Source organism: Lipotes vexillifer, unplaced genomic scaffold, assembly GCF_000442215.2.
Source record: "Lipotes vexillifer unplaced genomic scaffold, Lipotes_vexillifer_v1.1 scaffold1442, whole genome shotgun sequence".
Taxonomy (NCBI): domain Eukaryota; kingdom Metazoa; phylum Chordata; class Mammalia; order Artiodactyla; family Lipotidae; genus Lipotes; species Lipotes vexillifer.
Genome location: NW_006797379.1, coordinates 1,721,331 through 1,744,521, shown reverse-complemented (window position 1 = coordinate 1,744,521; position 23,191 = coordinate 1,721,331). Strand labels below are relative to the sequence as shown.

Genomic DNA, 23,191 nt, shown 5'->3' with positions numbered 1-23,191 from the left:
TATATATGTATGTATGTATGTATGTATGTATGTATGTATGTATGTATGTGTGTGTGTATATATATATATATATATATATATATATATACGATTGGTAGAAGGGCAATTAGCAGTATCTATGAAAATTCTAAGGACAGACTCTTAACCCAACAACTCCACTGCTAGGCATTTATCCTACAGGTGCACTCACATAAATAGGGTGCTTTGTTGCAGATGAAAAAGAAAGGCCTGAAACAACCCCAAATAGGGCACCAATTACACAGAATAAGGTGCAGACATAGAAGGAAACTTTAACTGAAAAAAGCCAATCGGATCAGACCTTGCATACTGTCTAGTTTGTGGGGTTTAAAAAAAAATTTTGTATGTTTTTATTGTTTGTAGTTGCATTAAAAATATCTAGGGAATTAAAAAAAACAAGGGGGGAGTAAAGTAGGGAATATTTAAGCTCTTCTGTACTGCTTCAATGTTTTTAACCACGAGGTTTTTTTTTTTTTTCCATTTTAAACATGTATAAGAAAAATACTTGAGCAATGAGAATTCATGAGAACATAGCCCTAAATTACTCTCAGCAGTGAACAGAGTGTTAAAGGAAGACTCACTGATTGTCAATGGGCTGTAATCCCTACTCAGGAAGTAGCCTGAGTTAAGAGTCGTTTTCAGGAGCAAGGCCTGAAACCTAAATGGTTTCTCATTAATCATCATTTAATCAGAAAACCAAAGAATTTTCCACACTCCATTCTGCAAGCTGAGTGCATAATCAAAATTTTATCAATGCACTTTCCATAATTTTAAGGGGCAAAAGTACGTAATATAATCAAAATACAATCCAGCACATTATGACCTGGATACCTTGTTCATTAGATGCGAAAATTTCCTTATTTCTATAAGGAAAAAAAAGCTGTGAAAGGCTTAGATGCACACACATGAATCCTCAACAGAGCTCTGCATGTAAAAGCAAAAGCAAAAGTACATACAAAACAAATGTACACAACAGGAGGCTGAGTGAATAAATTATACTGTAGCCATACAATGAAACGCTCTGCAGCTCTATATCATAGATATAGAAAGATATCTGCAGTGATTATAACAGCATTTGTGGCACAGCCCTATTTGAAAAATGATACACATATTCATACACTTCTGCTGGAAAAGGTTAGAAGGAGCGAAAGCATAATGTGAATTGTATCAATAGTTATCTCTGGGCAGTTGGATTACAGGAGATTTTGTATGTGCATATTTCAGCTGATCTCTATTGTAACTTTTCTATTACAAAACATTTTTATTTATTTATTTATTTATTTATTTATTTTGCGGTACACGGGCCTCTCACTGTTGTGGCCTCTCCCGTTGCGGAGCATGCTCCGGATGCGCAGGCTCAGCGGCCATGGCTCACGGGCCCACCCGCTCCGCGGCATGTGGGATCTTCCCGGACCGGGGCATGAACCTGTGTCCCCTGCATCGGCAGGCGGACACTCAACCACTGCGCCACCAGGGAAGCCCACAAAACATTTTTAATTGTGTGATTTTTGACTTTAAAAAATGCTGGCTGTCTTATCCTTCCTTGGGATAAGAACCCACTGTTCTTTTGTGGAAGCGAATTCCACGTGAAATGTGTTGCTTGTCCTCTTTTCTGCCCCTTTGTGGGGCTTTCAATAGTTTTTCTGATGCTTTAGAAACTAGAGAGAGAGGGATATGACAGGTGTAACCAGGAGCAATTGTGTCGCAGGGTACATTTGACACTGCCTGAAGACATTTTTCACTGTCACAACTGGGGGAGGAAAGGAGGTGTGTGCTATTGGCATCTAGTGGGTAGAGGTCAGAGATGCTGCTAAACATCCTACAGTGCATAGGACAGCCCCACAATAGGCTTAAATAGCCGAAAATGTCAACAGTGTCGAGGTTGTGGAATCCTGTGTTGGGGCTAATGAATCTCCAGGTGACGTCCTAATGCTCCATAAGCAGCACCCTCGAGGTGTAAACTGGTATATGTAGGATGGATAAACAACAAGGTCCTACTGTACAGCACAGGGAACTATACTCAATATCCTGTGATAAACCATAATGGAAAAGAATATGAAAAGAAGAATGTCTGTATGTTATAACTGAGTCACTTGGCTGTACAGCAGAGATTGGCACACCACTGTAAATCAACTAAACTTCAATTTAAAAAAAAAATTAAATTAAAAAAACCCCACAGCACCGTCGAATAGCTGCATAAGGCGTGCCTGGCAGGGTAGAAAATGCTGATGGAGGCAGAATATCTGCGTTGAATCTGGGATCAGCTCCTTTTCTGGCTGTAAAACCTCAGGCAGGTGACCACATCGGCCTGCTGACCTTGCATCCTCCTTCCGAAAATGGAAATACCACCACCCACGCCACAGGGCCAACAAGAAGTTTCAACGCAACACAGTAGGAGAAAGGGTTTTGTAAATAATAAAGCACCAGGCATTTGTGAACAGTATTATCACTCCGGGCTACTCATCATCTAGATTCAGCAATGAGCTCACACAGAGGATTTCAATGGGTCTTCGCCTAGCACATTCCTACTGCCCTTAGTCACACATCACGGCCGTGATTTTCACTAAAGACGGGGACTGGAAAACATCAAGAACGCTGCTTTTATACTACATGTTCCTTGACCTAAATTGTGAAGCAGTAGAACTTAGTGGTCAAATGACAAGGTCTGAAGTTTCAGAGTGAAAGAATTTATCAGGACTTCCCTGGTGGCACAGTAGTGAAGAATCCACCTGCCAACACAGGGGACACAGGTTCGAGCCCTGGTCCGGGAAGATCCCACATGCCGTGGAGCAACTAAGCCCGTGCGCCACAACTACTGAGCCCACGAGCCACAACTACTGAAGCCCACGCACCTAGAGCCCATGCTCCGCAACGAGAGAAGCCCCGGCAATGAGAATCCCGCACACCGCAACGAAGAGTAGCCCCTGCTCGCCTCAACTAGAGAAAGCCCGCATGCAGCAATGAAGACCCAACGCAGCCAAAAATAAATAATGTATATAAATAAAATAAATTTTTTAAAAAAGAATTTATCATCTGAACCAGGACATTTTGGAATGAAAAGGACGCTACTGATGTCAATGCTAGGACAACAGGCAAACACCAGGACAGACCCCTGGCAAACAGGGACATAAGCTCACTCTAAAGGTAAGGATATTCACAGTGTCTACCTCAAAGGCTTGTTCTGATGACTAAATCAGATCAAAGAGGCAAAGCACATAGTACACACTAGTAAATGCTAGCTATGATTTTTTTTTTCCTTTCTCCCTCCATTCATCCAGCAAGTACTTACTGCCCCGGCATGACGCTCGGCTCCAAGAAAGGAACAGTAACTCATTCTTTTGTTTTTTTAAAAAATAAATTTATTTATTTATGGCTGCATTGGGTGTCTGTTGCTGTGCGTGGGCTTTCTCTAGTTGCGGCAAGCGGGGACTACTCTTCATTGTGGTGCGCGGACTTCTCATTGTGGTGGCTTCTCTTGTTGCGGAGCACGGGCTCTAGGCACGTGGGCTTCAGTAGTTGTGGCTTGCAGGCTCTAGAGCGCAGGCTCAGTAGTTGTGGCGCACGGGCTTAGTTGCTCCGCGGCATGTGGGATCTTCCTGGACCAGGGCTCAATCCCGTGTCCCCTGCATTGACAGGCGGGTTCTTAACCACTGCTCCACCAGGGAAGTCCCAATACAGCCGCTCCCTATCCTCAGTGGGGTGCCTCCTCTTGGGCCACAGTGTGTGTGTGTGTTACAGTCCCAGGACTTTTCTTGCACAAACACAGTCACGACACATGCAGAATTAAGCACCAACCCACAGTGAGCACCACAGGTCAAGAGCTTATCTAGTCCACAATGACTAAAGTTTTTTATTATTATCCCGAAGTTCCTGATTCAAGGAAGCTGCTGCAGTTTGACAAAATTTGCTATCACTGCATTTCACCAAGAGCGTTGATTACCCAAATTCTGTAACAGCATGTAATGTTTAAAAGCCCAGTAAATGCTCTCTTTCATTTCTGCGGACATCCCATTACAACGAACTATGTACAATTTGTCCACCTAGACAGCCTTGCAGAACACACATATTACGAAAGCTGAGTTACTCTAGCTTGCATTTGTATTGAGATGCATTTATGTCTTTCGCCAAGAAATAAGCAGTTTGCTTCAGTGTGCTAAAACAATTTTCTCTAAAAGTCAATACCGGGACTTCCCTAGTGGCGCAGTGGTTGAGAGTCCGCCCGCCGATGCAGGGGACACGAGTTTGTGCCCCGGTCCGGGAAGATCTCACATGCCGCAGAGCGGCTGGGCCCGTGAGCCATGGCCGCTGAGCCTGCGCGTCCGGAGCCTGTGCTCCGCAACAGGAGAGGCCACAACAGTGAGAGGCCCGCGTACCGCAAAAAAAAAAAAAAAAAAAAAAAAAAAAAAAAAAAAAAGTCAATACCCACCATGAGAGGTAGAAGTTCCTTATTTCACACAAAAGTTCATTGGCTTCTAGGGGCCTGGGACTCTAATCACAAGTTCCCTTCCCTCCTTCCCATTCACACCCCTCCCCCAAATTTCAGTAAAATTGGTCTCAATTACTATCACCATAAATCCTCACACTTGAATGTTTCCATATCCAACTTCGGGGCCTGGCCCTTTCCCCCTCCTCCTCGTTGTTCATATTTTGCCAGGCCCATGCTCAGCCAGCCTCCTTTTCTGCCCATTTCTGACAGCCTTTACGGAAGCCTTGTTCCATTCCTTGGGTGGTTGTTAGATCTAAAATACCAGCCAGGCCCCATCACTGGAAACACAAAATATTGATCTAAAAAGAGAAATTCTATCAAGTAAGCTGGATGTGCATAATTCAGAACAAATGGTGGGCATATCTGTTTCTGTTGTACTCCATGCCTGCCTGTCTTGATTCAAAGAAGCTTAATCAGCGGTGTGTTTTGATTTGATGGTTACACAGATACGTTCAGTTTGCAAAACTTCAACAAGCTTACTCTCATGTGCATTTTATATATGTATGTTATACTTCCACAGACATTTTAGAAAGTAGCTTACACCATGTAAAGCTCTATGTAAAGTAAGCATATATTACATATCGCCTACACTAGTGTTTGTCAAGCTGTTTCCAAAAGAGTTCCGGTTGCCATCAATTAGTGGGTCATGCACATGCAATCAATTTAGAAGGTCCATGTTATATTTAGTGTCATATCTCTTTAGGATACTTCTCTCTGTGATCATTTTTCAGACCTTCCTTGTTTTTGATGACCCTGAAAGTTTTAAGGGGTAATGGTTATACATTCTGTATCACTTCCTCTTTTGGGATTTGTCTGATGTTTTCCCAGTGGTTAGATTGAGTTATGTATTTTGGGCAGAAGACTGCAGAGGTAAAGTGCCACAGTCAACACATCATGTCAAGGGTACATATTATCAACTTGGCATTGATATTGACTTCCATCACCTGACTGAGATAGTGGTTGTCAGATTTCTCCACTATGAAGTTATTCTTGTCTCCTTTCTTCCATAATTTAAAAGGAAGTCATTATGCATAACCTAGACTTAAGGAATGGGGATTTAGGCTCTCTCTCCTTGAGGTCAAAGTATCTACATAAATTATTTGGAATTCTTTGGCAAGGGGTATTTGTTTATTTGCCCCATTTATTTACTTATTCAATCTTCTTTACATCAATATGGACTCATGGAAATTTACTTTATACTTTAGGTTTTAATCCAATACTAATTTATTTTGTTATTCAAAGTATTTCAGATTTGGCCACTGGGACCTCTTCAGGTGGCTGGTTTGTCCCTTTGACATACCTCCATCAATGTAGATTTTTAAAAAATCACTTTCTGGCACTACAAGATGCTCTGTCTCATCTTGTATATTTCCTGCTTCAGTCCTGGAATCATTTTTCCAAGGAACCTTGGTTACTTTGCTAGAGAACGCTTTTAGAAACCTAAATCTGACTGCTAGGTGTGTTTTTGCTACTGGATATTCACTTCTTCTAGGTCCTGTCAGCTGCTAGAACATGAAGCATGTTAGTACATGTGTGTACTAACCTGTATATATACATATATCTATAAATACTTCATATATGAAATCATCTGAATCTATTTTCAGCTAAACATGAGTTCAAATTAATGTCTTCAACTATAAATCATAACCACAAGAATCATTCTAGCCTATTCACTTCTATACCCTCCCGTCCAATCAGTGAGAAACTTGGCTCTTCCATCTGCCATTCATTTACTTAACTGTTACATTCCAGTACACATGTATAACAGTATCAGAATTTCTAACCTGCACCCCCAGGGGAAACAGCATCATCAACTAAAGTACAGCACTTATGTGCAATTTCTTTTGCCTTTACTCTTACAGATTCTACTCATTTCCAAAGTCATTTAGGGCCACGCCTTATCCCCCATCCCCTTCACTAAGATTGTTTTATGCAATTATAAAACAACTAGACTATCTTGTCACAGTATGCATTCCTTCCTAGGATCACTCAACTACTTAAATGATTTTTTAAATTTGCATACATTAATATTTACTCTTTGTTCTGTAAACTTCTCTGGGCTTTCACAAATGCATGTCATGTATCTAGCATCCAAGTATTATACAGAATATTTTGACCACCCTAAAAATTACCTGTGTTTCAGCTAGTCAACTCTCCTTCTATTCCCTAAACCCCTAGCAACCACTGATCTTTTTACTGCCTCTATAGTTTTGCCTTTTCCAGAATTTCCTATAATGTGGGGTCATACATTATTGTGCCTTTTCATACTGGCGTTTTCCACTTAGCAATATGTATGAAACATACATCCAGGCCTTTTCATAGCTCAGTAGCTAATTTCTTTTTATAGCTAAATAATATTTCAATGAATGTAATATAGTTTGTTCATCTATTCACCTACTGAGGGGCATCCTGGATTTTTCCAGTTTCTGGCTATTATGAATAAAGTTACTATACATTCATGTACATGTTTTTGTGTCAACATAAGTTTTCAAATCATTTGGGGAAATATCTAGGGGCGTAAGTGCTAAGTCATATATATTTAGCTTTGTAAGAGTACGTTAACTTTTTAGGAAACTGCCGAATTGTCTTCCAAAGTGGCTGTACCATTTTGCACTCCCATAAGCAATGAATGAAAATTATGGTTGCTCTGTAACCTCATAAGCAGAGGTGAAGTGTTGTTCAGATATTTTATTTTTAATGGGGATATATGTATTCTTATTTCTAAGTTTTAAGTGTTCTTTTTAATATTTTAGACACGAGTCCTTTATCAATGTGTTTTTGAAAATATTTTCTCCCAGCCTGTGGCTTGTATTATGTAGAGAACAAACATATGGATACCAAGGGGGAAAGAGGGGGTGCGATGAATTGGGAGATTGGGATTGACATCTATACACTATTGACTCTATGTATAAAACAGATAACTAATGAGGACCTACTGTATAGCACAGGGAACTCTACTCAGTGTTCTGTGGTGACCTAAATGGGAAGGAAATCCAAAAATGAGGGGATATATGTATATGTATGGATGATTCACTTTGCTGTATAGTAGAAACTAACACAGTAAACTAACACAGTAAAGCAACTATACTCCAAAAAAAATTTTTTTAAAGGAGTGAAATAAAAACAGTCGAGTTCCAAAAAAAACAAATTTAGAAGGTCCTCACCAGCATTCTGTGTGTGTGTGAGGGGGTGGGTAAGAACACTTCACTTGAGCCTACCTTCTTAAAACTTAAGTGCACAACACAGTACTGTTGCACAGCAGAACTTTACAGCATATTCATCTTGCATAACTGGAACTTTATACCCACTGAATGGCAACTTCCCATTTCCCTCTCCCCGCCAGCCCCTGGCAACCAAGGTATGGAAACAACATCCATCCATTGATGGATGAATGGATAAAGAAACCATGGCATATATATACAATGAAATATTATTCAGCCTTTAAAAGGGGGATCCTACCATTTGCAACAACAGGGATGAAACTGGAAGGCATCAGGCTAAAGAGTGTATCACACACAGTGAAGGCAACTACTGCTTCAGGAAGTGTTTTGCAGCTACATGTTTGTGTACATATATGCACATGTGTACTGTATGTGCACATGTATGCTAGGTTGCCAGATTGTTTCTTAACTGCAAGACATAGTCAAAAAAAAGCCTTGGGGCTTCCCTGGTGGCGCAGTAGTTAAGAATCCGTCTGCCGGGGCTTCCCTGATGGCGCAGTGGTTGAGAGTCTGCCTACCAATGCAGGGGACATGGGTTCAAGCCCTGGTCTGGGAAGATCCCACATGCCGCGGAGCAGCTAGGCCCGTGAGCCACAACTACTGAGCCTGCACATCTGGAGCCTGTGCTCCGTAACAAGAGAGGCCGCGACAGTGAGAGGCCCACGCACCGCGATGAAGAGTGGCCCCCCGCTCGCTGCAACTGGAGAAAGCCCTCTCACAGAAACAAAGAACCAACACAGGAAAAATAAATAAATAAATAAATAAAAATAAATAAATAAATAAATAAATAAATAAATAAATGTAAAAGTCATCTTCTTAAAAAAAAAGAATCCGCCTGCCAATGCAGGAGACACGGGTTCGAGCCCTGGTCCGGGAAGATCCCACATGCTGTGGAGCAACTCAGCCCATGCGCCACAACTAATGAGCCTGCGCTCTAGAGCCCGCGAGCCACAACTGCTGAGCCCGCGTGCCACAACTACTGAAGCCCACGTGCCTAGAGCCCATGCTCTGCAACAAGAGAAGCCACCACAACGAGCAGCCCAAGCACCGCAATGAAGAGTAGCCCCAGCTCGCCGCAACTAGAGAAAAGCCCACGGCACAGCAACGAAGACCCAATGTAGCCAAAAATAAATAAATAAATTTATATTTTAAAAAAAAAAAAGCCTAAGAGGGAATTCCCTGGTGGTCTAGTGGTTAGGACTCCACGCTTCCATTGCCAAGGGCCCGGGTTCAATTCCTGCCCGGGTCACTAAGATCCCGCAAGCCACGTAGTGAGGAAAAAAAAAAACATCCTAAGGAACACTGAGTACACCAACAAATAATACGTGGATTTGGAAGCCAGAGAGACCTGGGTTCTGATTCTGGCTGGTTATGACCTACCTAACTTCTGTGAGCCTCTATCTCACCACCTCTAAAATGGGGGTAATACTATTTACTCCCCGGAGTTGGTGTTAAGGAATCAATGAGCTGGCAAACAGTCCACCAGAAAGCACTTAGACACCATCCCCACCTCTGCCGCCATTTACCTGGTGCCCTGGGCGAGGTTCCGGACCTGTAGGAAGGACGTTTAAAGGAAATATACAAAGATGGGCAGTGTCAACGCCGAGCCCCCATCACAGGACCCCCTTCAATCCTCTCAGGAGAACAAATCATCACCGTTTGAGAGCAGCACGGTGGGGAAGCTATTGCCCAGCACACTGGCTGATAAATCATCCAGCTGTGGATTGTGACCAGAGGGCAAAATCACTTTCCAAGATAAGAGTGTTTTCCCATTATTCTTGGCAGGAGGTGGGGAAAGGCAGAAGGGGAGGAAGGCCTTGTTAAAGAAATACGCATTTGTTTTAAGCAAATTACTTTGAAGACAGGTGGTTTTCATTTTGAGAACAAAAGTGATGCTTAAAACAGTTAGAGGGTGACTCCTGATACCAGCCATGGGCTTGCCAGGAGAGGGAAACGGGGCCCTGGGGTCTGGAGTGCTCCCAAAGTGCCAGAGCAGTGACAGAGGCACATGGGGTGGGGAGGGTCTGGCACAGAAAAGAGGGAACTAACTTTATCAGCTTGCAGTCGCACACTACTTAAGAGGCATCCACTGTATCAGTCATCCAAAGCCTCTATTCGTTCAACAAATATTTGTTGAGCGTCTACTATGTGTCTAGAACTGAGTCAGGCGCCGGGGATACAGTGGAATAAGACAGACAAGGCCTCTGCCCGCGCCAGGGCTGAAATTCCAGTGAAGGAGACAGCAAGTGTCAAGTAAATCAATGAGGCAACAAGGGGTTTACAGGCTGTGATGTAAGCGCCCTGCAAGAAATAGATGTGGTGATGTGACGGGAAGGGAGAAGGAAACTTAAGATGGAGGAAGTCCCTTTAGAGAAGATGGCTCAGGAGGGCTTCTCTGAGTAACACCTGAAAGCAGAACAAGAGCCAGCCAAGCAACAGCCAAAGAAAGGGTGCTCCCAGGAGAAAGCACCTCAAATGCCTGGGCCCAGCAGCAGGAAGGGGCTCAGCAGGTGCTAGGGTGGCCAGGGCGGTGGTATGGTAGGAGGAAGTGGCCAAGTGGGAGGGTGACCACGATGAGGCTGGAAAGATAGGCACGTGCCAGATCATACAAGGCACAGCCGGCGGTGGGCAAGAAGGTGGATTCCAATGAAGAGCAACAGAGAGCTACTGAAGGTTGGTACATTGTGATACATGACTTTGATGTTGGTTAAGGAAAAAAAGGCACTCTTAAATCACTGCACACAAAACAAAATGTACAGATGATACAATGTCTCCAAAATCAAGGGTAAAAATTACCATTGTGTTACAGCTCATGAGTACAGTTATTAAGGAGAGACAAACTGTTTTAGCCTAAATATGAGATGAAATACATGGAATTCAATGGGGGCAAAGGGGTGGGAGAACTTGTAACTGACAAGGGAACACTGTCATTAGCAACTAACTCACAGTCAGCAAATATAAAGCACAGGGTAAAACTAATTAACAAGACAGGCTCTAGAAAATCCCCCTAAACAAGCAAACACACCTAATGGTGGGAAGGCAATTAGGAACTGACCCACGTGCCTGGAGGTTGCCTGAATCCATGAACAGGATGTGACTGAAACAACTGGATGTAACGTCATCGCGAAGTAGCTCTACACCTGCTTCTCAATCAGAAATCAGATAAACCGCTGAGCAGTGTTCTTCGAGGTTTATCTTTCCTTTTTCTTCTCCCTTGCGCCGGCCGAACATAGGTATTGATAACTTGGAAATGCAAAGCTGAAGCAGAAATGGCTCTTCTGAATGATCACTCTCCATCTAGGACTCATAGCACAGCCTCCCCGGTCCCCATGATCTCTAAGGCAAACAGATCTGTGAGACATGAGCGCGAGCCACTCGCACCTTCTCCCCGAGACCTCCTTGTTCTGGGGAGTCAGGTACCCATGAATAAAAGGGCAACCAGGCCAAATGGCCGACCTCAAGATAAACCTATGGCACCAACCAAGGGAACTCGACGGCCACAAAGGCTGCCCCCAAACAAGCTGGGGACAGCAACATGGGTGGCATTTCAGAGCCCAGCACACTGCTTGCACTGATGGTCTAATATCCCACTGAGGAAGGAGAAGGGGTAAAGGAGGGCAAAATACATCGCTTAGGGAGTGCTGACCAAGTGCCAGGTGCTTTCACGCTCATCACTCCAAATAATACAGCAATCCCATGAAGTGCAGTGATCACAATTTTCAAGTGAGAAAAGTAAGACCAGGAGAGATTTTTGTTAATGGCCCCAGGCTACAGTTAGCTGAGTGAGGATTTGAGCCTTGCCTGCCACCTGGGCTGGCATCGAGCAACAGGACAGTGGCATGAAAAGACCGCGATCTAACTTTCTGTCCTGCCTCCCGTCAATCTCCTCTCCTGCCCCCTTATTCCTTCCTACCACAGGAAAGCTGGATTCCACATCTGGCTTCATCCCAGCCTCCCAACTCTGTCAGCTGCCTCAGAAATGTTACCTACTCCCAACCCTTGACAGGGACACCTCACCCGTAAAAGGGCCATCTGCAGGCGTGGGGACTCAGGGGTGGGCTTGGCTGACTGGGTTTGTCTCGTGTGCCGTGTCCCCTGGAAAAAACTCGTTGACAGCGGTCAGGAGAAGGAAAGAGCCATCCCGCCAGATGACAGGCCTGTTCCAAATCTTTATAGGTGCCGCTACCAAAGGGGCTCAGCCAAAATCCACTTCTGTCACTGAGGAGGGCTTGGGGAAAGAAATTCCCTTCCTCCGCAAACAAGAAAACTGAAACACCCGGGTCCAAACGGAAAACGGTGTTGCTCACCATCTCGGAAGGACTGAGCCAGGACCAAATTCCCCACCGTGCCTCCCTCCCGGCCTACGAAGCAGTCGGGCAACAGGCTACAAAAGATGCAGACATAGTAACAATCGAAAAAGATGTATGGCCTACTTACAATCTCAGACGCATCGGCAGCACTCGGGGCTTTGGCTGCGGAAAGCTCCATACCGCGGAGTATGAAATGGTGAGAGCGGGCTGACTGTGTCTGAACTCTGGGCAGGAGTGTGTTCCGTGCTCGCCGAGAACTGCAAGTCTCTGTGATTCACTTGGCAGCAGAATTATTCTAAGCATCCTGTCCCGTACCCAGCCCACCCGCCCCTCCCGCTACATATTCACACTGGGTGGGTTTTTTTATTTTTCCTCTCTCTGTGCTTATTTCTCTCACAAACCGAGTGAAATGCGTTTTTTTCCAAATGAATCCAGTCTCTGGCACTTGAGAGTGTGGAACCTTTATGACCCTGGGGAGAAAGAGGAAAAAGAGCCACCTAATTAGGAAGAAGTTGTAACTAACATCAGAGAGGAGAGCTGGAGAACCACAAAGTCTGCAGTCACAGCAAAATGGAGATTATTCGAGACAGCTGAAACACTCCACCCAGCCTCCAGGAGGGGACATGCACGGGAAACAAAGGGCATATGGTGTTTGCTTTCTTCAACATCCGTTCTCACCATTAAGAGCTGCACCAGCAAACGCTCAGTACTTAACATGAGGACAAACCTCACTCCAAAATAGACTTGAAAATACAACTCATAATCAAATAAATGACTGTGCAAAGCAGAGGCCTACCTTGATTTTTCTACTACATATAAAGCAAAGTTTAATAAAGTCCAGATAACTGGCAGAATGTCTATTTGGCTTAGTGAAGTGTGAATTATACTTGAAAGAAAGTCAATTTTTGTTAATTCCAAGTTCATATAGTAACTCGAAAACTGACATATTCAGGGCAGGATTTTATTTTTTTTCCTCCAGGAGAGATTCCAAGGGGCTAACTTAATAACTAGATAAGAATGATGTTCTATTATTTACTACTAGTGACATTTAAACATTTCTATCCTAAAGCAAACAGGTTTTTCTAAAGAGACTTAAATCATTAATGTCCCACATAAGTTAATGTTACCACCATTCCCACTACTGCCCACACTATTACATCATCCAAAGGTAAACTTCAGAGCACTCCCTGACCAGACTGTGAGGAACTCCTAACTGTTGAGATCTGAATTGATGACACTTTTCACAAAGACGTAAGGCTAGGGTCAGCTTCAAAAATGCTCAGGTACCATTACTCACAAGCCTACCCAGCAGAGTCCACTCTTGGTCACAGGTGCCCACCTATCCCCCATAGAGCCCATTCCCAGCTCCAGAGTGGCAGCCTAATTAATTGCAAGCCAATTATTGGTTCAGGGTGGGCAACAGGAACTCAGCTCACCCAATCAGACTGCAGGAAAGGACTCCTCCTACATACCAGCTATGAACAAGGAAGCAGAGGGCCCCACTGCCAAGGGATGACATCCTACAACTGCCTGACAACCACAGAGAAACCAGCCCTTGGGTGAAACTACTGCCAGACCGATAACATGGTGGAGAGACAGCAAGAACACAGGTCTATTATATCACATTAAGCAGCTGATCACACTGCCCTCAGGGTCGACCCTACCTGTAGCCTCCCGATTACTGAGATAACAAATATCCATGTTTAATCCACTCCCAGAGAGGTTTCCGTTACATGTGATCAAAAGCACTGCTGACAGGAACGGTCTGCGGAGCCAAGAGCAAGAGTTTGTAATTTGGCAAAAGAGACTCCTCTAAAGTTAATAAAACACTCACAGAAAACATTCCGCTTAACGTTAAAGAAAAGGGAGAAATTACAAAGATGAGTGGTTGCCTAGGGCTGGGCGTGGAAATGGGAGTGACTGCAAATGGGCACAAGGTTTCCTTTGGGGGTGATGGACAAGTTCAAAAATTAGATTGTGGTGATAGTTACACAACTCTGTAAATATACGAAAAACCACTGAATGGGACACTTCTAATGGGTAAATTTTACAGTATATAAATTAGATCTCAACAGAGCTGTTTAAAAAAAAGGGGGGGATTTCACTCGTGGCGCAGTAGTTAAGAATCCGCCTGCCAACGCAGGGGACACGGGTTTGAGCCCTGGTCTGGGAAGATCCCACATGCCGCAGAGCAACTCAGCCCGTGCGCCACAACTACTGAGCCTGCGCTCTAGAGCCCGCGAGCCACAACCACTGAAGCCCGCGCACCTAGAGCCCGTGCTCCGCAACAAGAGAAGCCACCGCAATGAGAGGCCCGCGCACCGCAACGAAGAGTAGCCCCCGCTCGCTGCAACTAGAGAAAGCCCGCGCGCAGCAACGAAGACCCAACGCAGCCAAAAATAAATATAATAAATAGATAAATTTATTTTTAACAAAAGCTACATGGGAGCAGATGCTCATTCAGGAGAAGTCACAGGTTGAGGAGACTTTTCCTCCATCCACACCTGATGGCAGCACGCCCCTGCTTAAAATCCTTCCTTCAGTGCTTCCTGATTCCCTGTAGAATCCAAGTTCCTTACAAAGGAACGCAAGGTCCCTGTCATCTCCCGACCTCACTTTCCCCACTTCCCATTTTACTCGCAGGCGAGGCTCACTTCCAGAAACTCATCAAACTGTTTCCCCTCTGCCTCTGCTCACACTGCACCTGCTTCCTCGCTCGCTCTAGCTGTCCTCTTCACCGATCTAGTCCTTCCTATCGTACCCCGGCTCTTAGGTCCCCTCCCTTTGGGTTCCCTGAGCAGACTGACTGCTTGTCACAATGGGTTGAAAAAGTACGTTTCTGGGTCTATCTCTCCCAGCAGGCTAGACTCCAGGGCCTAGAACAGCACTCCAGACAAGACAGACACTTGATGGACACCCACTGAACTGGTCTGAGCTTTCTCTTTGGGGAAGGACACCAGCTTCTGCTATAGGTCCCTTGTGTCATTGACATTGGGGGTGGGAGAGCCAGAGGTAGGTCCCGCGTGTCCTGGCTCCCGCCCACACCCACTTTCCTAGAGCGACTTCAGGCTCAGCAAGGGACACAGGTGCCCACAACATGTACATGCCACCCTGTAAGAAACCCCTGTCTCCGACCATGCTGAGCACTTCTGCTTCTCGGCTCAAACGCTCCCTGATGTAGAAGGTAATGGTGACAGTGCACAGCATCTCTCTCACTGTGTACAAGCTTTCAAGAAAAGGAATGGCAGGAATGTCTGACTATTTTTTCTGATTATGGGGTGTCCTTATTTATTTTTAACCCTTAGACAAGGTAAGGAGCTGGGGTACCAAAAGTCACAAACGCAACAAGAATGGGAAACACTTGGTTTTAAAGCAAGACTACACATTTTAAAAGGGGCCCAATAGATGCAGGAATGTTGGCAAGATCGTCTCCACCTGGTGTCTGATCTTCCTGAAGATCTCAGGGGAAAAGATTAATAGCAAAATTTAAGAAATGTTAAAAAGCCAGTTCCTGGAGAGTCTCAGTGTTCAAAAAAAAGAAAAAGTCACTCTGTGAAAGGAACAATGTGCAGAAACCCACCGTGGAGTTGGCGCTCCATCACAACAAAGATACGGCCCAGCCCTCCTGCTTGTTCCGGCTCTCGCTCTCGGAACACCACCAGAAATGAAACTCCAACACAGGAGCGAGGAAAGAGCTGAAACAACACTTCAAATATTCACAACGGTGATTTCAACTCCTACCTCATAATCATGACTCCTCTTTCCCATAGTTGGGTCCCAGCTTCCCTAGACACACTCCGGGAGCCTTCACAGACATTATCTAATGCTAAGTAGGTCAGCAAACCAACCATTAAGTACTCTCCTTTTTCTCTATGCTCCCTGATTTAAGCCAGTCTGGGCACAATCAAGAACTGGTCAATTCCCTTGGCGGGCCGGGGTGGGCGGGCTTTCTCAGGGAGTTTAGATCAAACAGGAAGCCCTTGGGATGTCAGATAGTTTGTCTTTAAACATCTCAATCTGATTCCAACAGTGAAGTTTTCAAAGCTGTCATTATCCCCCTTCTCCCCTACCAAAAGAAAAACAAAGGTGACAGATTTATTTATTCGGTAGCTTTTTTTTCTCCCTAAATACCTAGCCTCAGCCCCTGTGACTGTAATCCAATCAGTTTGGTGTGTGGACTGGGAATCCATGGTGTTCAAACTCCCCCAGGTGATTCAGGGGATCAAGACAGCCCCAAAATAGAGGGCTGGGTGAAAAGGGTCAGTTACACCCTTGCTACTAAAAGAAGCATCAATCTCGGCCTTCCCCCATTCACCCAGCCTAGACCCCCTGAATCCGAATTTGCATTTTAACAAGATGGGAAAGGACGGATCTGGAAAGCTGGAAGGCACGATAGAGTTTGAGAAGCTTGGGCTATACCATCACCTGGCTTCACAGTCTCCTAGGCCGTGTTTTGTTTGTTTCCCCTTCACAAGTGAGAGAAGCAGCAGTGGGAGGTCACCATCAGAATTCACATCCCACTGTTTGTCAGGATCTTACTGATGAACGACAAAAAGGCCAAATCCCGCTCCCTCCCTCCCACCCTCCCAGAAACTATTAGATTAAATGTAAAGGGAGTCAAAAGACTAGACACAGCCTGTTTTTTCAATAAAAGCAATATCTTTTTCCATTTGTGCTGGCAGCGTCAACACTTACATTACTGCGCATGTTTAAAGCTACCAGCCACATTCAACTCCTACAATGGGCACAGCAGCAGGACCTGCAAAGTCTTTGAATATTAAAGAGCTCTCCATGGACCCAAAGCACGCCAAGGTGAATAATTCTTAGGACTCATGAGAACTATTAGTTGCATCCATTCTTAAAAATCAATATACTTCAAGAAACTTTTTAAAAATTCATAAGCTTATTTCTCTTGTTCAAATAACATCATAAGGCATTCACAGGAAGTCGTGGTTCCAAGTGAATGTAGCTGCATATTAAAAAAAAAAAAAAATCAGTAGCCTAACACCCAGCTCAGCAAAGATTTCTAGCAGGTTCTTAGAACCTGACAGATTATGGTACCCGGTACCCCTCATGCTAATTAAGCTCTGCATTGTTGTTGTTGTTGTTGTTTTAAAATTTATTTATTTATTTTTGGCTGTGTTAGGTCTTCACTGCTGCGCGCGGGCTTCCTCTAGTTGTGGCGAGCGGAGGCTACTCTTTGTTGCGGTGTGTGGGCTTCTTATTGCCGTGGCTTCTCTTTGTTTCGGAGCACGGGCTCGAGGCACATGGGCTTCAGTAGTTGTGGCACGCGGGCTCAGTAGTTGTGGCTTGCGGGCTCTAGAGCGCAGGCTCAGTAGTTGTGGCGCACGGGCTTAGTTGCTCCGCAGCACATGGGATCTTCCCGGACCAGGGCTCGAACCCGTGTCCCCTGCATTGGCAGGTGGATTCTTAACCACTGCGCCACCAGGGAAGTCCAGCTGTTGTTGTTTTAATGTAGCCAAGGCCACCCAGACAATCCTGTACCCCTGTACCATAGTACAATCAGGAGTGAGAGAGCATGGACTCTAGTTAAACCACCAACAGGTTCAAATTCAGCTCTGGCATTGACTATTTGTTCTCCCCTGGGCAAGTTACTTAACCTCTCTGGTCCATGGGAAATGCTGTATAAGAGCAGACTTACTAGAGAATGGACTTGAGGATATGGGGAGGGGGAAGGTTAAGCAGGGATGAAGCGAGAGTGGCATGGACATATATACACTACTAAATGTAAAATAGATAGCTAGTGTGAAGCAGCCGCATAGCACAGGGAGATCAGCTCGGTGCTTTGTGACCACCTAGAGGGGTGGGACAGGGAGGGTGGGAGGGAGGGAGATGCAAGAGGGAGGAGATATGGGAACATGTGTATATGTATGACTGATTCACTTTGTTATAAAGCAGAAACTAACACACCATTGTAAAGCAATTATACTCCAATAAAGATGTTAAAAAAAAAAAGAAATGTTGTATAGGAGCTTGCTGTTTTTCCCTCCCAGTATGTAGTACCATAAATGGTACAGATAAGAGAACTATGTACACAGGAGGTGCTCAATTATTACTACTGGTTAGAGAACACTCCACCCAGATTGCATTTCCTTCAACGAATGTTTCATGACCCAACACGAGCAACCTTCTGGTTCTATCAAGAGAGGTGCTTGCAGGAAAGTTTTTTTTTCTTTCCTCTAATGGCAAAAAAAAAAAAAAGAAAGGAAGGAAGAAATCAATGAATATGTAAAGTTCTCCCCCTCAAACAAACCATGTACTTAATACGGTTTATTTATATTATGACATTTATTCTCAGTGGATAAGCATTATTAAAGAAAAAATTATGAAAAGCATTTGAGCAGGTGAAAAATGCATTCTACAAAACAGCAGACTGGTACCAGTGACATAACACTTATTGAGATCACAAATGCTGCTTTCCAGAACGTTCTGGGTAGGCAAATGCCAGACAATTGCCTTCACAGTATTAATACTACATAGTACTATATGTAGTAGTAAGAGAGCAGAGGGAATTGGGATGTTGAAACTGTTTAAGCTACCCATTTTCATCTGTTTTCAAGCACTCATAACAAATGAACAAATGATAGATCGTTCAGTGTACTTATTAAATCCACTTCCCTGGGCAGTTTCACTAGCCAACACTTTAACGTAAACTGAGTTACCCTAAGAATTAAACAATAATGTTCCTTTATTTTCCCCCCCACCAGCGGCTCATTTTCAGAATACCCATCCTCCCAGTTAGTTCTTAGGAGGCAATCATGCGAAGTCGGGCTACTGGTGCTCAGATACCAAGGTTGACCTATAATACAGCTGCAATCTCCATCAAGTCGGGTAACTTCTGTGGGCTTCAGTTTTCTGTCTGTAATACAGGAGTAATCACTACCTGGGGTGGGGCTGGGGTGAGGATTAGCTGAGTTAATGCACATTCCCTACAATTAGGAGAGGAGTAAGTAATACACCGTTACTGGATAAATAATAAGGCCTCTACTCACAACAGCAAATTCACATTCCTTTTCACTCTGTGCCAGGTCCTGAAGTGGTTACAAAAAAAGTAAAATAGGCCCCCCCCGTCCCTCAAAATGGGGGGGGGGGTAGGGGAGAGGAGTAATTACTGTCTTTGTTTAAAAAAGAGAAGAAGAATGAGAGCAGGAGGGAACCCACCCACTACTTCCTCCCTGGGTTTAGCCTTGACAGTGACTCAGCTGCAAGGGTCGCTCTCATCAGCAATATTTCCCTAGCGCTGTGACCTTCTAAAGCTGAGGGGATCCAAGCTTGTTCATGCCTCAGGGCCTTTGCACTGGCTGTTCTCGACTTAGATGGCCCGAGTAATGGCAGGAACCTCCTCATCACTCAGGTGTGAGCTACAATGTCACCTCCCCCAAGAGGCCTTCTCTGATGACTCTGGCTGAAACAGCTCACACACTCCACTGGTCAGTCACTCTATCCTTTCCCCCTCCTGTATTTCTTTGTTGCATGTTTCATGGTTTACGGTTTGTTTTTTTTGGTTTTTTTTTTTTTTTTTTTTTTTTTTTTGCTTGTCTGCAGTTAGGCTCTCTTTCCTCTGTTACAGTGTACGCTCTCTAAGGGCACAGACCTTGTGAAGCACATTCCTAAAATGGCACCTGGCATTCAGTGGACAGAGCTAGGTAATATATGTGTTTGATAGTTTCAACAGCTGTGTCATATCTGCGTCTGGTTCTGATGATTGCTTTGTCTCTTCAGACTGCATTTTCTTGCCTTCTGGCATGCCTTGTAATTTTTTGGTTGAAAGCCAGACATTCTGTATAGGGCAGTAACTACTGAGGTCAATGAGCCCTTAGTATGGGGATTTATGTTAATCTAGTCAACAGTTGGGCTATGTTGACGTGGGTTGTTCCTATGGACATCAGAAACTTCAAATTCCTCTAGTGATCTTCTTTTTCTTGGTCCCCCTCTTGGCTTTGGGGTTTCCCTTTGTACTGCTCCCCAGAGAGAGCCTGTCTCTAGCAGCTCTCCCTGCTATGATCCACTGTTGTTACTCCTGAAGGCTTGTTAGCATGCTGCGGGGGGAGAATGGGTTCTCGAATATCCTAAGCCTCAGTCTTTGGAGTGCACATGGGGCCAGGGCCGGGGCCTGTGTCTGGGAGGTGAGGGTTCCCCTTCACAATCGCTTCTGCCCCTCTTCCGGGGACAGAGCTCCGCCACCCCTTTTCCCCAGCTGCAGGGGGTGCCCTCCAGCGTTCTTAGTCCACAGCCTTGACGCCCTTCTCCATGCAGATTAAGACTTTTTTTAGGTGAGGTGGGGGGCTGGGGCTGAGTGGAATTCCTTCCCCCAGCTGCAATGGCATTTCACTAGTACCCTCAGACCATGTCCTTCCCCCTGCAGAATAAGCCTTTTGTTCCTTAAGGGACAAGGGTCTGAGTGGATTTCTCAGTGGCTCCTGAGCCAATACCCCCAGCCCACACCGTGAGTTTTCTCTGGATCTTCCTCAGTCTCCCCTGTGAGAGCCAGGTGGGGCTCCTGGAAGGAAAGAGGCTGCAAAAGGGTGGGACCCCCTTCTACCCCACGGCTAGCCCACACTCAGCCTCCGGCAATCTGTCAGAACTTCAGCTTCATCTTTCTACCTACTGCTATGGTGTCTGGTGGCTTCTGTTTCTAGTAAACAAAAGTCTTGTGTCTCAGAAAGTGCCCCCCTCTCTCTCCAGATTTTGAAATGGCCGTCTGCTCTGCGAACTCAGTTCTCTATTAATTTCTAGCCTGTCCAGATTTTTTCTTATAAACGTGGGAGGGACGTTTTTGCAGCTCTCTACATCTCTGAGCTGAAACCAGAAGTCTCTTTACTGGTTTTTAAAGAATCAAAAGTAAGTATGACAAAATGGTAACATTTGATAAAACTAGGTGGTGGGTAGGTAGATGTTGTTTATATTCTCGTGCCCTTCTATTATGTTAATAGTTCAGGGACATTTCAAGATCAAGGTGTGGGTGGCCACGGTGGAAAACAGCACTATTGTATAAATAGACTGAGATATGTATACAACATTTGGTTCTTGTTCAACAATATACAGAAATCACCTGAATATTTTTTAAAAAACCATCATTTTTGGCAACACTTCAGAAACTGTCATGAAAATATATAAATCACCCCAATACCATTAAAATTTATTGTTACAGAACTAAAAGAAGAAACTAAAATAGAAAAATTAATGTCCTGAAAGAGAACAATTTGTGCATGTTTATAAATCAAAGTATATGACAATATTACATGTTAATTGGTTCACTGTCCTTTAAACTGATAGCCAACCATTATTATTCATATTCATGGGAATTTGAAGTTACTAATGCATGTGCCTGTGGAGCATAGGTCATTCAGCAAGTGCTGGATCCCAGGCTGCAGTATATCAGGCAACACATGGGAAGCTAACATCGCAAATCTCGGACTGCCACACCTCCCCTTACCTGCATTCCTAATTTAATATAACCGTTAATCGCATGTGAATGAAAGCAGCAATGGCTTGGTAAGACCCATCTCATGCAAAGAACTTTCCCTTTTACTTAAATAATTCACTACCTTAGATAATAGCAAGTAAATTATACGCTATGAAAAAAAATGAACCATTAATGACTCCAAAACTTCAGATTAATCTTAAGAATTGTATATTAAATTCAATTAAACTAGATGAATATTTAACACACTTCTCTATACTTACGACCATTCTAGCCACTCTGGGGAAAAAGTGGGTAGACATGAATAACCTACCAATCTCTGCCATCACAACAGACCCCATGATGGGTTACAGGGCTGAGAGGAGCCTGTGTGACCACGCAGTCTGGGAATGGCAAATGCCTGGCACAGGCCAAGAAGGGCCCTATGGTATGTTGCATTAGCAAAGAGGCTGACTTTTAATTAATTTTATGCTTTAGTATTCACTTGTACATGCCAATTAAAAGGAAAAAAAGGAAATATCATTTTAAGTAAGGTGGATGCGCTTGGCTTTTATTGTAATGAATGAAGACAGGCCTAAGTTTGGCTGTAATGAGCCTTAAATGGGATGACTCCACCAATGATGAATCTATAGCTTTAATTACCATGTGTGGCTCTGTTACATGTACCCCAGGTAGAACTGGAATCAGGGTGACCAGTTAGACAGCTAAATAACACACTTTCCCCTGCTTGAGAACCATCGCTTGTCAACTGTGCTATGTAGTTACCAGAGCTGTTTACACATCAGCTACATCCCAGCATCGCAACAGGCTCGAAATTAAATTGCACCTCCAGCTCGAGGGCTGGGGATGATGTTACGCTGACAGTTGGCAGCACCCCAGACTGATGGTCACCTTAAAATACCTGTTAATGGGGCTTCCCTGGTGGCACAGTGGTTAAGAATCTGCCTGCCAACGCAGGGGACACGGGTTTGAGCCCTGGTCGGGGAAGATCCCACAGGCCCCGGAGCAACTAAGCTCGTGCGCCACAACTGCTGAGCCTGTGCTCTAGAGCCCGCGAGCCACAATTACTGAAGCCTGTGCGCCTACAGACCATGCTCCACCACAAAAGAAGGCACCACAATGAGAAGCCCATGCACCGCAATGAAGAGTAGCACCCGCTCGCAACTAGAGAAAGCCCGTGCACAGCAATGAAAACCCAACACAAAGAAGATGTGGCACATATATACAAGGAATATTACTCAGCCATAAAAAGAAATGAAATTGAGTTATTTGTAGTGAGGTGGATAGACCTAGAGTCTGTCATAAAGAGTGAAGGAAGTCAGAAAGAGAAACGAATACCGTATGCTAACACATATATACGGAATCCCCCCGCTCGCCGCAACTAGAGAAAAGCCCGCACACAGCAACAAAGACCCAACGCAGCCAAAAATAAAGATAAATTAAAAAAAAAAAAACCTGTTAATGGAACCCATTCAAATTCAAGCTTTAATAAAAGGATGAGTTAAATTGAATTAAAAATATCAGAGGTCGGGGCTTCCCTGGTGGCACAGAGGTTGAGAGTCCGCCTGCCGATGCAGGGGACACAGGTTCGTGCCCCGGTCAGGGAAGATCCCACATGCCTCGGAGCGGCTGGGCCCGTGAGCCATGGCCGCTGAGCCTGTGCGTCTGGAGCCTGTGCTCCACAATGGGAGAGGCCACAACAGTGAGAGGC

General features: G+C 44.6%; 1 protein-coding gene across 2 annotated transcripts in view; it reads right to left on the bottom strand.

The window, feature by feature from the left end:
* SH3KBP1 (SH3 domain containing kinase binding protein 1) overlaps positions 1-23,191 on the bottom strand; it is a 358,145-nt gene that overhangs the window by 259,493 nt on the left and 75,461 nt on the right. Inside the window, exon 1 of one of the 2 annotated variants that reach the window (XM_007469313.1) lies at positions 12,163-12,283. The exons of the other annotated variant lie outside the window; for it this stretch is intronic. Within the exon in view, the coding sequence (XP_007469375.1) occupies positions 12,163-12,213 (51 nt within the window). The 5' untranslated portion in view covers positions 12,214-12,283. Of the gene's footprint in view, positions 1-12,162; positions 12,284-23,191 lie in introns of those variants that run through there. 2 annotated transcript variants of the gene reach the window in all.